Here is an 18,068-nt window from a genome sequence, read left to right on the forward strand (position 1 = left end):
TAAACAACTGCATTTTAAGCTTCACTTTAAGGGAAACACACCATTTACTTTACCTTGAACTTCAATGTAAGCACTCCATGTTGCTTCACCACTGGGGGTTGATGCAATGCAGGTGTACCGACCAGTATCACCCAGCTGAGAAGGCAGACAAAAAATAAATATTTGGAAAAATCAAGAACTCACTGGGCTGGAAAAGCAATTACAGGTTTGTATATGATCCATGAATATGGATAACTGCATTAAAATTCACTAACCAGAAACTTCCCCTTAGTTGAATATATTTTTATTGAATGTGAAGGAAAATATTACATCAATATAGAAAAAAAGAGATTTTATATGATTGTTCTAATGGTATAATAAGAAATATTTAATTGCATTAGCATATATTATCATCAGTCTCAGGGCATATATTATCACCAGTCTCAGGGACAATAATTCCTAAGGTAAGGCATACAATTCTTCAAATTTAGAGTGTTAATATTTATTGCTAAAATATATCTTTATGTTTAATAAGTTATATAATAAGGCTGATAAAGTTTAACCAATGCCTATTCTTGCTATTTCATATTTTACTTATATATTTAACTATATGGATATGTGAGATCAACAGAAAAAGGATAGGCATCATAGAATTTTTTTCTTAAACTACTGACTTTTCCGGGTTTTAAAACTTGTAACTTAAGGCAGTTTAAGAAGTACACAGCCAAACTCGAGCTGGAACGAACACTCTCACTCCCTTTTAAAAACTGAATGTCAGAAGGCAAACATAGGTTACATGTTCAACTTTGAAATCAGCAGCAGGATAATAAACCCATCTACTTCTGCTCAAGCTAATAACTATCTTCAAGTAACATTTGATAAAGAAAGAATGTTGTCATCTTGCCCTGTCAATTGCAGGAACCAAGTCACAATAGTCACAAAGCAGCACAACATATTAATTGTTGTGGCACTTAAAGTGAACTGTGATGCTGATCCAATACTCCAAAGGAACCACCCACACTAGGAGATAAAGCAACTGAAATTCATGTTTATTGCTGTCAGGACTATTCTTTCATATGCCTCAGGAGCTCATCTGATCTTGACATAAAAAAAGAAGAAAAATCAAAACAATAAAGTCCTGAAAGAGCAGGCATGGGATATGATGCCCTGTGAAAGTAAATCCTTAAATGGTTCCTACAAACCTGTGGGCTTTCCATCATTGAGCATTCTGATTTGAATTGTACACTCGGTGTGTACATTGCTTTATGGCTTTTGTTTGCATGTATAGTTTTGCCATTGCAAATGCTGAAACAAACACTTACAATAGAAGAACTATCTAAATATATTGCACATAAAATGATACAGGTAAATATCTTAAAAGATGCTTTATGGAAGGACTGCTTCGTACCACTACTTTGAAGATATTTATTCTCTCACAAACCCTCATTTACTTTCCTCGGTAGGTTCTTAGAAATCCTTTCTTCTCCTCCATACAACCTTAAATTACCTGCCATGGACTAAATTATGAGTTAAATCATCTCAAACATATACAATGAAATATCTGAAAACAATAAAACATCAAATTAAAAATATATTACTACTCTTCATTTAACACTTCATTAATTGCAAAGTTTGAAATTTCAATGCCAGTTGTTGGAGGCAGAAACAAAACGAAACAAAACAAGAAACGCAAGGTGCCATTCCAAATTACCTTAGCATATCGGATCTGCAGTACTCCATTCTCCAACTGTTTGATTCGAGAGTCTTGGGTTGAAACGAGGACTCCATCCTTTCTCCACAGAATGGTGGGCACTGGACTGCCTGTGGCCACACAGCTGAGGACGAAAGTGCCATCCACAGCTACAGTCTGATTCACAGGACCTTGTCGAATAACTGGGGGAGGCCGATCTGCAATCACTGCCAGAGGAAACAACAGGAAATAGATTTCTGCAACTGGAAGCAATTTTCTAATCATCCAAGCAACAGCAGTTGTTCTAGGCTTTGAAACAAACTAAAGATAATTAAACAAGTAATTAAAGTAGGAGACATGCATTATTCAAAATGCATTTATATGATGCACTGATTCAGAATACTAAAATGAGACACAATGTGCTACTTTCAAACGACCAGCCACTCACTGAGCTGGCTGCATCGTCAAGAGGCCTATTTAAAGAGTTCAGGAATTAGGATTGTGGATGGTGAAGTAGATACAGAGACGTGATCATGGAATACTGTACTTTTTAAACTCAAAAACATGAAAAAACACAACATAACAAAAAGACCATTCCTCTCAAGGAAACATATGAGATAAATTTTAATAAATGAAGCAAAGCCAAATTGACCTTTCATAACTTGTACAACAGAAAAAAAGAAACAAGGTACCATACCAGCATGTTTAACAATTTTGGATCCAAAAAAGTGCACTAGATTTTCATAATTTAATAAATCAGTATGATTGAGTTCCCTGTGTCTTTTTATCTTGTAATTCTTTCTATTACAATATACATGGGAGAAAATTACCCAACTGTAATGAATTCAAAGAAATTGGAAAATTGCCCAAATACAATGTTGTTTGGCTGATCCAAAGAGACAAGTCAAAATGATGTTCTAACTTGGCAAATACCATACTTCTCTATTGGGATTAATGGGATTGGGAACATGCCTCTGCTAACTCCGTTACCTTAGATAATAGTTATACTATGGAAAATAACAACAAGAGGCAATTTTATTATGTGTAAATACAATTAACCCTATGATTACATGAAAAAAACCTAAAATCTAAAAACTTTATCTGACATGAAGTCTTTTTTAGGGGAAAACATAGAACAACTGTGTTGGAACTAGAATAAATCCTACATTGAAGAGGTGTTCCCATCCCCTGACTTAGGCAATTTATATGAAACTCTATAGTTTTTTTTAATGACTTAAAAACCAAATTTCAGAAATTTTCTTTAAATATTCAACTTGAAAATTCTGGATGTTAATGAAAAATTTTTAAAAGACACAAATGTACAAAGAAAGATTCTAAGTTGCCTGGTTAAAGAAAAGTGGTTGTCAGAGTAACTAAATTTTGGAGGCAACAATTTTCAAAGCTGGATCTGTCATGTTCGAAGCTTTATGCTCCAAAGATTTTCACAAGCTGGAGTCACACTTCAATTTGCTCCTCATTTGTCATGCAATAAATATTAGTTTTGTGCATGCAAACTAAAAAAAAAAAAGAAAAGATAAACAGGAAAGCAATGGAGTGAAATCAGCAGCTGTGCATTTCCACTCTACTCTTCCAATTCTCTTCTTTGTCTTGGTTACTAGGGTGAAATTTGCAATACCAAGGGGTGAATTAGAAGGCTAGAGTTTGAAACTTGGCAGGAGGAATATTCTTTATAACTGATTATAATTAAGTCCAGTAGAAGAATGGTTTAAATTTGGTAGTCTTATCATATTTAGAAACAATCCAATATCTGGGAATATATTCAATGTTCTCTATCTTTATGGTTCTTTGATATTTGTATTTTATTTAGTGTCATCCACACCTCCCCATTCCATCCCAAACCAGTTATTGATGCCATTTTTGTGGTATAATTTACAATGTATACTTAACAAAAATAAAGCAATAAAAGAAAAAGATCAGCTCTAGCATCTGCCATATGTCTTTGGGCAAGTTCCTTAAATTCTCTAAGCCTCAGTTTTGTATTGTTTTTAAATCCATCAACTAAGCATAATAATATTTTTTTCTAAATAGCTCAGGCAGGGTATTGTTATGCATATTTAAATGGAACAGATAAGGGAGTGCTTGGCTAATTGCAAAAGGCTAGACACATTATGTACTGTAGTATCACTAGTGTCCTCTTTGGTAAAAACAATAACAACAACAAAAAAAACTATTATGTAAATCAGAGATGAAAGATTTGGCCAGGCACTGGGGCTCACGCCTGTAATCCGGCACTTTGGGTGGCCAAGTAAGGTGGATTGCTTAAGCCTAAGAGTTCAAAACCCACCTGGGTAACATGGCAAAACCCCATCTCCACAAAAAAATAAAATAAATAAAAAAAAATTAGCCGGCCATGGTGGTGTGCACCTGTAGTCCCAGCAACTTGACAGACTGAGGTGGGAGGATCACCTGAGCCCAGGAGGTTAGGGCTGCAGTGGTGGACTTTGATCAGGCCACCGCACTCCAGCCTGGGTGACAGAGTGAGACCCTGTCTCAAAAAAGAAAAAAAAAAAAAAAGAGAAATATTTAAGGGTTTATTAAAGCAATTTGATGTTTCCAGTTAGAGAAATGAAAGTTTTTGATGTCATGAAGTAGAATAAAATACTCGTAAAATGTTTACACTTACAGACACCAAAGAATGTACTGCATTTATGAGTCAAACCTTAATTTAGAATGAGACAAACCTCATATTCAGGTCTAGGATCTTCTGTTGGAATTATTAGAATGAATTATCCAGAAATAAAATAGGAAGTGTAAGAATCAGAAATGTTTAACAAAGTGATTAAATGCACAGACTTTGGAGTCAGAAAATGTTAGCACCATACAACAGAAATGTTCCATATCTACAACAGAAATGTTCCATATCTACTCTCTCCAATACAGTAGCCAACAGCACCAAGTGACTACTGAACATGTAAGTGTAGCTAGAGTAATTGGGGAATTGGATATGCAATTGTATTTAATTTTAAGTAATTTAAATTCAAATTTAAATAGCCCCATATGGTAAGTAGCTACCTTACTGGAGGATGCAAACATGTCAGTTCTGCTACTTATCATTGTAAGTTGGGTACACATCTTCACATTCACTGCCTCAGTTTCTTCACTGGTAAAATGAGATACAGTTAGATTTGAAATTGTTCATATGTGAAAAGTTTCTAGTATAGTGCCTGGCCCTACGTAAGCTTATCCTATAACTTGTTATTAGTCACTGTAGCTCATTATTGTCAGTATAAAAATAATAGTGGTGGAGGTAGTGACGGTATAAGCAGTGTAACAGGTATAACAGGTGCTGTAATATATATTACAGCAGGGTTACACCACCTGTTATAAATATATATATATATTACAGCAGGGTTACACTACCTGTTATAAATATATATATAAAATATTATATATAAAATAATATATAAATATATATATATATTACAGCTAGGTTACATATATAATATATATATATACATATATTACAGCAGGGTTATAAAAGTTTATAAAAGTTAGCTATCTTTCCCCACATTTAGTGAAAGACTTCAAAACCCCTCCAAAATAAGGGTATATAATCAGAATGTTGTAATTTGTCACCTCAAAAATAGCGATCACGAAGTCTATGTTAATATACATAAATATATTTAGGAAATAATTTTAAGAGAAAAAGAACAGAATATACACACATTGATTAGTTCATGTACAAAAAGTCACATTATACACCAATAAATATTGCAGATAAAGAGCATAATTGTCATCCATTTACAAACTGCAAATATTGTATCTTGGAAATCTATATATTTGGCTATAAAATATTATTATTCCATTTTAAAAATCAGGGAGCTGAAACTCTAGAAGTTCAAGTGACTTGTCCAAATCAAGTAGTAACTGGCAAATCTTTTTTCTGTATAAAATATAACACTCTTTGCACTATGTATCTATAAATTTTGTGAGATGAATACGAATGATTTTAAATTTTATACATTATGTAGTAATCATTAACTTTGTTTTCTTACATTCTGATATTATAGTAAAGAGAAGAAAGATGTTCAGTTAAATAGAAGACATGAATTTGTATGTTTCTGAGTCAAATGCTATTAGGGATAGGTCACAGCTACAGTCAACACAACATTTTAAAGGCAGCTGCTACTTCTGTGCTTCATGTTTGATTCTGCCTTTGTCTTTGTTCTGTTTGCAAACAGTAAAGAAGGTCAAGAAGCTAAAGATGAATAGTATCCCCAAAGTACTCTGCCTACTAGCCATCCTCTGGACTTGCTAATGTATAAATACCGGTATTTCCAGCACTTGCAATAATTCTAGTTTTACCCATGAAGAATGAGACCACAGTGTTAAATTGTTTTCACAATATCAATAAGCTCCAAAATAAAGCAAACAAAACTTAAAAAACAGTGCCAAAACAGCAAACACGAAATCACCTTAAAATGCCCAGAGTTTGCAGGGTGAAACAGGACATTTAGTGTTGAACTGGCTAGTAGGGAAGAATCCCAAATTCACAGATATTTAGAGATTTTGTTTTTGTTTTTTATAGTTTAATAAAAGGTCTATGCGTGATCTAGTCTCACAAATACAAGCAATTTGTGATAACGTCATGTCAGTTGGCACATGAAAACCTTTGCTTTAAATTATAATTATAAAAATTGGAGATATTTGAGACTACTTTAGCATAGGTTTCTAAAATCTTTTTTTATGTATACCTATATTTAAGTTGCTTTACAAAGTTGCAATTATTAATGTATGTATCACTCTATGTTCTAATGTCTCTATATATTGGTTATGTAGTCATTATCGAATTCACAATATGGCTTTCACAATCATTATTTAATGGCTGTAATGTACTTAAGACATTATAAAAATATTTTAGGTCACACTAGCTTATTGGAGCCAGTACATGTATAATATGTATCATATACAGGGGTAAGAGTTTGAGCTTTTGAGAGAGACAATCCTAGTGCTCAATTCTCACTTAACCAAAAGCTAGTTCTTTTTCCTTTTTTCTTTGTTTCATCCACTCATCAAAAAAAAAAAATCGGCTGGCAGCCAAGATGGCCGAATAGGAACAGCTCCAGTCTACAGCTCCCAGCGTGAGCGACACAGAAGATGGGTGTTTTCTGCATTTCTATCTGAGGTACCGGGTTCATCTCACTAGGGAGTGCCAGATAGTGGGCACAGGACAGTGGGTGCAGCGCACCGTTCACGAGCCGAAGCAGGGTGAGGCATTGCCTCACTCGGGAAGCGCAAGGGGTCAGGGAGTTCCCTTTCCTAGTCAAAGAAAGGGGTGACAGACGGCACCTGGAAAATCGGGCCACTCCCACCCTAATATTGTGCTTTTCCAACGGGCTTAAAAAACGGTGCACCAGGAGATTATATCCCGCATTTGGCTCGGAGGGTCCTACGCCCACAGAGTCTCGCTGATTGCTAGCACAGCAGTCTGAGATCAAACTGCAAGGCAGCAGCAAGGCTGGGGGAGGGGGGCCTGCCATTGCCGAGTTAGTTGTTTGATTAGGTAAACAAAGCCACCTGGAAGCTCGAACTGGGTGGAGCCCACCACAGCTCAAGGAGGCCTGCCTGCCTCTGTAGGCTCCACCTCTGGGGTCAGGGCACAGACAAACAAAAAGACAGCAGTAACCTCTGCAGACTTAAATATACCTGTCTGACAGCTTTGAAGAGAGCAGTGGTTCTCCCAGCACGCAGCTGGAGATCTGAGAAAGGGCAGACTGCCTCCTCAAGTGGGTCCCTGACCCCTGACCCCCGAGCAGCCTAACTGGGAGGCACCCCCCAGTAGGGGCGGACTGACATCTCACAGGGCCGGGTACTCCTCTGAGACAAAACTTCCAGAGGAACGATCAGACAGCAGCATTCGAGGTTCATGAAAATCCGCTGTTCTGCAGCCACCGCTGCTGGTACCCAGGCAAACAGGGTCTGGAGTGGACCTCTAGCAAACTCCAACAGACCTGCAGCTGAGGGTCCTGTCTGTAAGAAGGAAAACTAACAAACAGAAATGACATCCACACTAAAAACCCATCTATACATCACCATCATCAAAGACCAAAAGTAGATAAAACCACAAACATGGGGAAAAAACAGAGCAGAAAAACTGGAAACTCTGAAAAGCAGAGCGCCTCTCCTCCTCCAAAGGAACGCAGTTCCTCACCAGCAACGGAACAAAGCTGGATGGAGAATGACTTTGACGAGTTGAGAGAAGAAGGCTTCAGACGATCAAACTACTCCGAGCTACAGGAGGAAATTCAAACCCAAGGCAAAGAGGTTAAAAACTTTAAAAAAATTTAGACGAATGTATAACTAGAATAACCAATACAGAGAAGTGCCTAAAGGAGCTGATGGAGCTGAAAGCCAAGGCTGGAGAACTACGTGAAGAATGCAGAAGGCTCAGGAGCCGATGCGATCAACTGGAAGAAAGGGTATCAGTGATGGAAGATGAAATGAATGAAATGAAGCGAGAAGGGAAGTCTAGAGAAAAAAGAATAAAAAGAAATGAACAAAGCCTCCAAGAAATATGGGACTATGTGAAAAGACCAAATCTATTTCTGATTGGTGTACCTGAAAGTGATGGGGAGAATGGAACCAAGTTGGAAAACACTCTGCAGGATATTATCCAGGAGAACTTCCCCAATCTGGCAAGGCAGGCCAACATTCAGATTCAGGAAATACAGAGAACTCCACAAAGATACTCCTGGAGAAGAGCGACTCCAAGACACATAATTGTCAGATTCACCAAAGTTGAAATGAAGGAAAAAATGTTAAGGGCAGCCAGAGAGAAAGGTCGGGTTACCTTCAAAGGGAAGACCATCAGACTAACAGCGGATCTCTCGGCAGAAACTCTACAAGCCAGAAGAGAGTGGGGGCCAATATTCAACATTCTGAAAGAAAAGAATTTTCAACCCGGAATTTCATATCCAGCCAAACTAAGCTTCATAAGTGAAGGAGTAATAAAATACTTTACAGACAAGCAAATACTGAGAGATTTTGTCACCACCAGGCCTGCCCTAAAAGAGCTCCTGAAGGAAGCACTAAACGTGGAAAGGAACAACCAGTACCAGCCACTGCAAAAACATGCCAAATTGTAAGGACCATCAAGGCTAGGAAGAAACTGCATCAACTAACGAGCAAAATAACCAGCTAACATCATAATGACAGGATCAAATTCACACATAACAATATTAACTTTAAATGTAAATGGACTAAATGCTCCAATTAAAAGATACAGACTGGCAAATTGGATAAAGAATCAAGACCCATCAGTGTGCTGTATTCAGGAAACCCATCTCACATGCACAGACACACATAGGCTCAAAATAAAAGGATGGAGGAAGATCGACCAAGCAAATGGAAAACAAAAAAAGGCAGGGGTTGCAATCCTAGTCTCTGATAAAACAGACTTTAAACCAACAAAGATCAAAAGAGACAAAGAAGGCCATTACATAATGGTAAAGGGATCAATTCAACAAGAGGAGCTAACTATCCTAAATATATATGCACCCAATACAGGAGCACCCAGATTCATAAAGCAAGTCCTAAGTGACCTACAAAGAGACTTAGACTCCCACACAATAATGGGAGACTTTAACACCCCACTGTCAACATTAGACAGATCAATGAGACAGAAAGTTAACAAGCATACCCAGGAATTGAACTCAGCTCTGCACCAAGTGGACCTAATAGACATCTACAGAACTCTCCACACCAAATCAACAGAATATACATTTTTTTCAGCATCACGCCACACCTATTCCAAAATTGACCACGTAGTTGGAAGTAAAGCTCTCCTCAGCAAATGTAAAAGAACAGAAATTATAACAAACTGTCTCTCAGACCACAGTGCAATCAAACTAGAACTCAGGATTAAGAAACTCACTCAAAACCTCTCAAATACATGGAAACTGAACAACCTGCTCCTGAATGACTACTGGGTGCATAACGAAATGAAGGCAGACATAAATATGTTCTTTGAAACCAATGAGAACAAAGACACAACATACCAGAATCTCTGGGACACATTCAAAGCAGTGTGTAGAGAGAAATTTATACCACTAAATGCCCACAAGAGAAAGCAGGAAAGATCCAAAATTGACACCCTAACATCACAATTACAAGAACTAGAAAAGCAAGAGCAAACACATTCAAAAGCTAGCAGAAGGCAAGAAATAACTAAAATGAGAGCAGAACTGAAGGAAATAGAGACACAAAAAACCCTTCAAAAAATTGATGAAACCAAGAGCTGGTTTTTTGAAAGGATCAACAAAATTGATAGACCGCTAGCAAGACTAATAAAGAGGAAAAGAGAGAAGAATCAAATAGACGCAATAAAAAATGATAAAGGGGATATCACCACCGATCCCACAGAAATACAAACTACCATCAGAGAATACTATAAACACCTCTATGCAAATAAACTAGAAAATCTAGAAGAAATGGATAAATTCCTCAACACATACATCCTCCCAAGACTAAACCAGGAAGAAGTTGAATCTCTGAATAGACCAATAACAGGATCTGAAGTTGTGGCAATAATCAATAGCTTACCAACGAAAAAAAGTCCAGGACCAGATGGATTCACAGCCGAATTCTACCAGAGGTACAAGGAGGAACTGGTACCATTCCTTCTGAAACTATTCCAAACAACAGAAAAAGAGGGAATCCTCCCTAACTCATTTTAAGAGGCCAGCATCATCCTGATACCAAAGCCGGGCAGAGACACAACCAAAAAAGAGCATTTTAGACCAATAGAACATTGATGCAAAAATCCTCAATAAAATACTGGCAAAGCAAATCCAGCAGCACATCAAAAAGCTTATCCACCATGATCAAGTGGGCTTCATCCCTGGGATGCAAGGCTGGTTCAATATACGCAAATCAATAAATGTAATCCAGCATATAAACAGAACCAAAGACAAAAACCACATGATTATCTCAATAGATGCAGAAAAGGCCTTTGACAAAATTCAACAACTCTTCATGCTAAAAACTCTCAATAAATTAGGTATTGATGGAACCTATCTCAAAATAATAAGAGCTATCTATGACAAACCCACAGCCAATATCATACTGAATGGGCAAAAACTGAAAGCATTCCCTTTGAAAACTGGCACAAGACAGGGATGCCCTCTCTCACCACTCCTATTCAACATAGTGTTGGAAGTTCTGGCCAGGGCAATTAGGCAGGAGAAGGAAATAAAGGGTATTCAATTAGGAAAAGAGGAAGTCAAATTGTCCCTGTTTGCAGATGACATGATTGTATATCTAGAAAACCCCATTGTCTCAGCCCAATATCTCCTTAAGCTGATAAGCAACTTCAGCAAAGTCTCAGGATACAAAATCAATGTACAAAAATCACAAGCATTCTTATACACCAATAACAGACAAACAGAGAGCCAAATCATGAGTGAACTCCCATTCACAATTGCTTCAAAGAGAATAAAATACCTAGGAATCCAACTTACAAGGGAAGTGAAGGACCTCTTCAAGGAGAACTATAAACCACTGCTCAATGAAATAAAAGAAGATACAAACAAATGGAAGAACATTCCATTCTCATGGGTAGGAAGAATCAATACTATGAAAATGGCCATACTGCCCAAGGTAATTTATAGATTCAATGCCATCCCCATCAAGCTACCAATGACTTTCCTCACAGAATTCGAAAAAACTACTTTAAAGTTCATATGGAACCAAAAAAGAGCCCGCATCACCAAGTCAATCCTAAGCCAAAAGAACAAAGCTGGAGGCATCACACTACCTGACTTCAAACTATACTACAAGGCTACAGTAACCAAAACAGCATGGTACTGGTACCAAAACAGAGATATAGATCAATGGAACAGAACAGTGGCCTCAGAAATAACGCCACATATCTACAACTATCTGATCTTTGACAAACCTGACAAAAACAAGAAATGGGGAAAGGATTCCCTATTTAATAAATGGTGCTGGGAAAACTGGCTAGTCATATGTAGAAAGCTGAAACTGGATCCCTTCCTTACACCTTATACAAAAATTAATCCAAGATGGATTAAAGACTTAAACGTTAGACCTAAAACCATAAAAACCCTAGAAGAAAACCTAGGTATTACCATTCAGGACATAGGCTGGGCAAGGACTTCATGTCTAAAACACCAAAAGCAATGGCAACAAAAGTCAAAATTGACAAATGGGATCTAATTGAACTAAAGAGCTTCTGCACAGCAAAAGAAACTACCATCAGTGTGAACAGGCAACCTACAAAATTGGAGAAAATTTTTGCAACCCACTCATCTGACAAAGGGCTAATATCCAGAATCTACAATGAACTCAAACAAATTTACAAGAAAAAAACAAACAACCCCATCAAAAAGTGGGCAAAAGACATGAATAGACACTTCTCAAAAGAAGAAATTTATGCAGCCAAAAAACACATGAAAAAATGCTCACCATCACTGGCCATCAGAGAAATGCAAATCAAAACCACAATGAGATACCATCTCACACCAGTTAGAATGGCAATCATTAAAAAGTCAGGAAACAACAGGTGCTGGAGAGGATGTGGAGAAATAGGAACACTTTTACACTGTTGGTGGGACTGTAAACTAGTTCAACCATTGTGGAAGTCAGTGTGGCGATTCCTCAGGGATCTAGAACTAGAAATACCATTTGACCCAGCCATCCCATTACTGGGTATATACCCAAAGGACTATAAATCATGCTGCTATAAAGACACATGCACATGTATGTTTATTGCAGCACTATTCACAATAGCAAAGACTTGGAACCAACCCAAATGTCCAACAATGATAGACTGGATTAAGAAAATGTGGCACATATACACCATGGAATACTATGCAGCCATAAAAAATGATGAGTTCATGTCCTTTGTAGGGACATGGATGAAACTGGAAATCATCATTCTCAGTAAACTATTGCAAGGACAAAAAACCAAACACCGCATGTTCTCACTCACAGGTGGGAATTGAACAATGAGAACACATGGACACAGGAAGGGGAACATCACACTCTGGGGACTTTTGTGGGGTGGGGGGAGGGGGGAGGGATAGCATTAGGAGACATACCTAATGCTAAATGACGAGTTAATGGGTGCAGCACAGCAGCATGGCAGATGTATACATATGTAACTAACCTGCACATTGTGCACATGTACCCTAAAACTTAAAGTACAATAAAAAAAAAATCTATGGAGCATTTGCCACATGAGACATTCTGGTTGGATAGTAGCAAGCATTTAATTTGACTAGAGAGACATAGGTCCTGCTTTCATGGAACTTAATGTCTAACGAAGAATATAGGAAAATAACCAGTACACAAAAAAGTATAGGATGCAATCTATGTATATACTGCAGGGGTTGGAGTATAGAACCTATATTTGAAGAGTTAGGGAATGCTTCTTGAAGGAAATGAAGCTTCACGTTGGTGGAAACAACGTGCAGAAGACTTAAGACGGAGAAGCAGCCGGGCGCGGTGGCTCACGCCTGTAATCCCAGCACTTTGGGAGGCCGAGGCGGGTGGATCACGAGGTCAGGAGATCGAGACCATCCTGGCTAACACGGTGAAACCCGTCTCTACTAAAAATACAAAAATTAGCCAGGCGTGGTGGCGGGAGCCTGCAGTCCCAGCTACTCGGGAGGCTGAGGCAGGAGAATGGCCTGAACCTGGGAGGCGGAGCTTACAGTGAGCTGAGATCGCACCACTGCACTCCAGCCTGGGCGACTCAGTCTCAAAAAAAAAAAAGACGGAGAAGCATGGCAAGCACAATGATTAGGGCACGTGAGCAACACAGTATTCAGAGCTGAACCTGCAGTGGGGGGCAGATAATGAATGGTAAAGCATGTTAAGGAATATACACTTTATCCTGAGAACACTAGAAAAGCAAATAATGAAACTGATGTTTTAGCAAATTCCTCCAGAACTTCTTGAAATTCAAAGATATCTACAAAAGTCGTAGCCAACATTGTATCTGGTGGTAAAATATTAAATTATTTCCCCCTGAAGTTAGGATCAAGAAAAGTGCGCCCATTATTGCCAATTCTGCTCACTATATTGGAGGTCACAGGCAATGTAGGACAAGTAAAAGAAATTAAATGTATAAATACTGAAAGAAAGACATAAAACTTGAAAGATATATATATTGAAAAAAGACATAAATATTGAAAGACATAAAACTGTTTTTATGTGCTCCTGACACACTTTGTACATTTATGTCATGTAAAAAATATATTACATATATCAAAAAATATATATACACACAAATATATATATTTTGATATGACTGTGTGTGTATATGTATATATGTATATATATGAGTGTGTATATATGTGTATATATGTATATATAGTATATATGTGTGCATATATGTATATACACATATATACACACAGTCATATCAAAAAATATATATTTTTGTTTATATATATTTGATATATAATAAATATTTTTTAATGTGACTGTGTATATATACTCACACAGTAATATCAAAAAAATATATATACACAGTCACATAAAAAATCATATATATTATATATAATATATAGGAATAAAATTATAATAATATAATTTTATTGTTGAATTGTATGAGGCAAGTGCTTGAATGTATAGTTGACTTTTTTATATTAACCTTGTATCCAGCAACTTTGCTAAATTCACTCATTTTTAAGTTTGTAGGTAGATTATTTTGAAATTTTTATGTACAAAATGTTTCAGCTGCACATAAAAACAGTTTTATGTCTTTCTTTCAATATTTATACATTTTATTTCTTTTACTTGTCCTACATTGCCTGTGACCTCCAATATAGTGAGCAGAATTGGCAATAATGGACATATTTTTCTTGATCCTAACTTCAGGGGGAAATAATTTAATATTTTACCACCAGATACAATGTTGGCTAGGAGTTTTGTAGATACACACACACACACACACCGTCACATCAAAATCATGAAACACCTAGGTATAAATGTACCAAAATATGTGCAAAGCCTTTAGTCTTGAAACTACAAACCATTGCTGAGAGAAATTAAAGACCTAAATAATTGAGAGATACATGTGGGATATTTACTGTTTCCCTGAATTGACTCAGATTAAGATGTTAATTCTTAAGTTATTCAACAATTTAAATAAAATCAAAATTAAATATTCAGATTTTTTGTTTGTTTAGGGAGTGGGTGTGTACATGTGAAATTTTCACAAGTTTATTTTAAAATTTGTAAGAATATGTTGATGATCTTCAACAGCAAACTCAAAACAAGGAAAGAAAGGTGGAGACTTATACCACCAGTTTTTAAGACTTAGTATAAGCTACAATAATTAACATATATGGGCCGGGCGTGGTGGCTCATACCTATAATCCTAGCATTTTGGGTGGCATAAAATAGAATACATAGAACAGAAATAGGCCCACAAATCTATGTTTATTGGAATTGTGATAAGATGCCACTGCAATTCAGTGGAGAAAGGATAATCTTTCCAATAAATTATGCTGGAATTATTAGTTTTCATATGGGGGAAATGAAAAGAATTTTGACTTTGAACTCATACCATACACAAAAATTAACTCAAGACAGATAAAAAAAATTTGCATCGCAAAATATCAAAGGTGTAAATAATAAAGCTTCTAGAAGAAGACATAGAAGAATATTTTCAAGGCCTCAAGGTAGGACAGAAGAGTAAACGCACTAATCATAAAAAAAAAATGGTTTTCAGCAAAGTTAATTACTTAATCCCTAAAACCATCATTAAGAGAATGACCAGGAAGAAATATTTCCAATATACGTATCTGATGAAGACTTGTATTTCAAATACATGGGAAAACAAAAAGAAATTAGTATGTATGTCCACTAAAGGCAAACCAAGATAACTGAGTGCACCTGCCCAACAATGGACATGTACAGGAATAATGAGCTTTATTAACAAAAATCCAAAGCTGAAAATACTCCATCAATACGAGGATACATAAATAAATTGTGGTCTATTTATGTGATGGAATACTACACAGCAACAAAAAAGAACCTAAGTGTATTTTACTGACATTATTTTGAGGCAAAAATATACACAAAAGTCTATCTACTGTATGATTTCATTTAGCTGGATTTTAAGAATAGATAAAAGGAATCAATGATGATAAAAGTCAGAAAAGTTATTATCTCTGCTAGCAAGAGGCTTGTTGACTAGAAGAGAGTCACTGGAAGCCTTCTATGGTCTTGGAAATGTTCCATATCTTGATCGGAGTAGTCATGACATGAATAAATTCATCAAGCTGCATTAGTTTACTTACTTCACAGCATGCGTATTATACTTCGGTTTACATAATCGGGAAAATAAGAGTGGTCTAGAGAAACAGTATTCTAGCAACAATAAGAAAATGTAATTTGGGGAGAAGACCAGAAACAGGATGGAATTAGTAGGCTGTTACAATTTCACACTACAGATGACTAGCTCTGGGAGTTGATAAAGACAACTCGATGGATTAAAAAGATTATTGAATAGATACAGAGATAAAGAAAGATGAGGAGTCAAAGATGACTCCACAGATTCTAATTTAGAAAGCAACTGCTATTATATTGATTATTTGAGTCATTATCAGAAGTTTTAAAAGATCAACAATACTGAATATATAGAGTAAGCATCTTTTATTCCTGCTTCTCTTCTTTTATTCGTGTTCCATTTTCTTCCCTGAGAGACAGGTTGTTTCTTTCTTTAAGTGCTCTTTCATCTACTTTTTGGAATTGATAGTGAAAATATTATTCCAATCACTACAATAAATTTAGCTTCAGAAGTAACAAATCCCTTGCCACTGTCATGGCTTTGGTTCTATTTTTAATTTGAAAAATTCTTGTAACACTTTCTTGATTGCACACACATATACTATACATGTATATATATTTATATGTGTATACATGAAATAAGATATGAAAGAAAAAATATATATAAATACAGAGAATAAAACATATTTATATGTGTTTTTTTCTTTTTCCTTCATCTTCTTCTCAAATTATCACTACTGTCCATCTTACAGTTTGGAGATTTTGTTCAGCACTGTGTCCTTACAATAGGTTTGGCACTAATTGAGCATGTTTAGCGGAGTTGACAGAATGAAATCACATTGAAGAAAACTTGTTCATTATCATAAGTTGTGAGCTGTTAGATTTAGGCTTATGACCTAAAGATTTATCTTATGTACTAAATTATAGAGGAAAGAGAAGAGATGGCAATTTACACTAAGATATTACAAAATATTTTTTGTTTTCCAAAACATAGATACAGTCCTATGTGCAGCCATTTCGTATTAACTTCTCCTTAGATAATTGCTATGCTTTTATGAATCTGATTGAATGCTACAAATTTATAATACATTTAGGTTAAAATAAGAATAATTTTGAACTTATTGTATCAACACCCTCTTAGGTTTTACACTAAAATAGCCATAAAAAGGTATAAAGTTGGAAATAAATATATCTACTGGCACCCTCTCTGGATCCTAAGTCAAACTTGGACATTTTGAAATAAAATGTTTTACACTTTACCATCTGTAACTTCCAAATACGCCTTTGTGATGATGCTTCCAGCAACATTTAAAGTCTGGCAGATGTAATAACCAACATCAGATCGCTGGACATTAGTAATTGTGAGGTCGCCAGTCTGGGAGACTGAAAATCGGCTGGATGACTGTGGTGGTTGATATGAGAAAAGTAGATTCTAGAACCCAGAAATTGGGATGGAGGAAAATAAAAACAGGTTAATTGTTAGGTTCCAATATTTTGGCACTTATGCATTTACATGTAAAAACATACATATAAAAGTATTCATACACATATGCATATGTATCCGTCTATATACACACACAAAAATGAGCTAAGTATTCTCCCATCGCATGCCCACATATATACATGTCCATGCACGTAAATATCTACATAGGTACACATATACATATACAAGGTTTAATAATCTAACCTCAAATAGGGTCATTTGAAAATTTAAGTAACTCTCAAGATTGATACATATTTTTCTATCTGTTTTTAAGCAATATTAGATATATAAGAATATTAAGTATCCGGCCGGGCGTGGTGGCTTACGCCTGTCATCCCAGTGTTTTGGGAGGCCGAGGCGGGCGGATCACGAGGTCAGGAGATCGAGACCATCCTGGCTAACACGGTGAAACCCCATCTCTACTAAAAATACAAAAAATTAGCCGGGCGTGGTGGCGGGCGCCTGTAGTCCCAGCTACTCGGGAGGCTGAGGCAGGAGAATGGCATGAACCCGGGAGGCGGAGCTTGCAGTGAGTCAAGTTCATGCCACTGCACTCCAGCCTGGGTGACAGAGCGAGACTTTGTCTCAAAAAAAAAAAAAAAATTAACTATCATTATGGTAAAAAATGTTGAC

At 36.4% G+C, this 18,068-nt stretch overlaps 1 protein-coding gene across 6 annotated transcripts in view; it reads right to left on the reverse strand.

The window, feature by feature from the left end:
- Positions 1-18,068, reverse strand: part of ROBO1 (roundabout guidance receptor 1) — an 813,755-nt gene that overhangs the window by 71,523 nt on the left and 724,164 nt on the right. For all 6 annotated transcript variants that reach the window (XM_063703935.1, XM_063703932.1, XM_063703934.1 and 3 more), the window contains exons 8-10: positions 17,213-17,384; positions 1,691-1,896; positions 54-135 (exon numbers count right to left, since the gene is read on the reverse strand). In XM_063703935.1, the coding sequence (XP_063560005.1) occupies positions 54-135; positions 1,691-1,896; positions 17,213-17,384 (460 nt within the window). The remainder of the gene's footprint in view (positions 1-53; positions 136-1,690; positions 1,897-17,212; positions 17,385-18,068) is intronic.

This window comes from Gorilla gorilla, chromosome 2 (assembly GCF_029281585.2).
Source record: "Gorilla gorilla gorilla isolate KB3781 chromosome 2, NHGRI_mGorGor1-v2.1_pri, whole genome shotgun sequence".
In the NCBI taxonomy this organism is placed as follows: domain Eukaryota; kingdom Metazoa; phylum Chordata; class Mammalia; order Primates; family Hominidae; genus Gorilla; species Gorilla gorilla.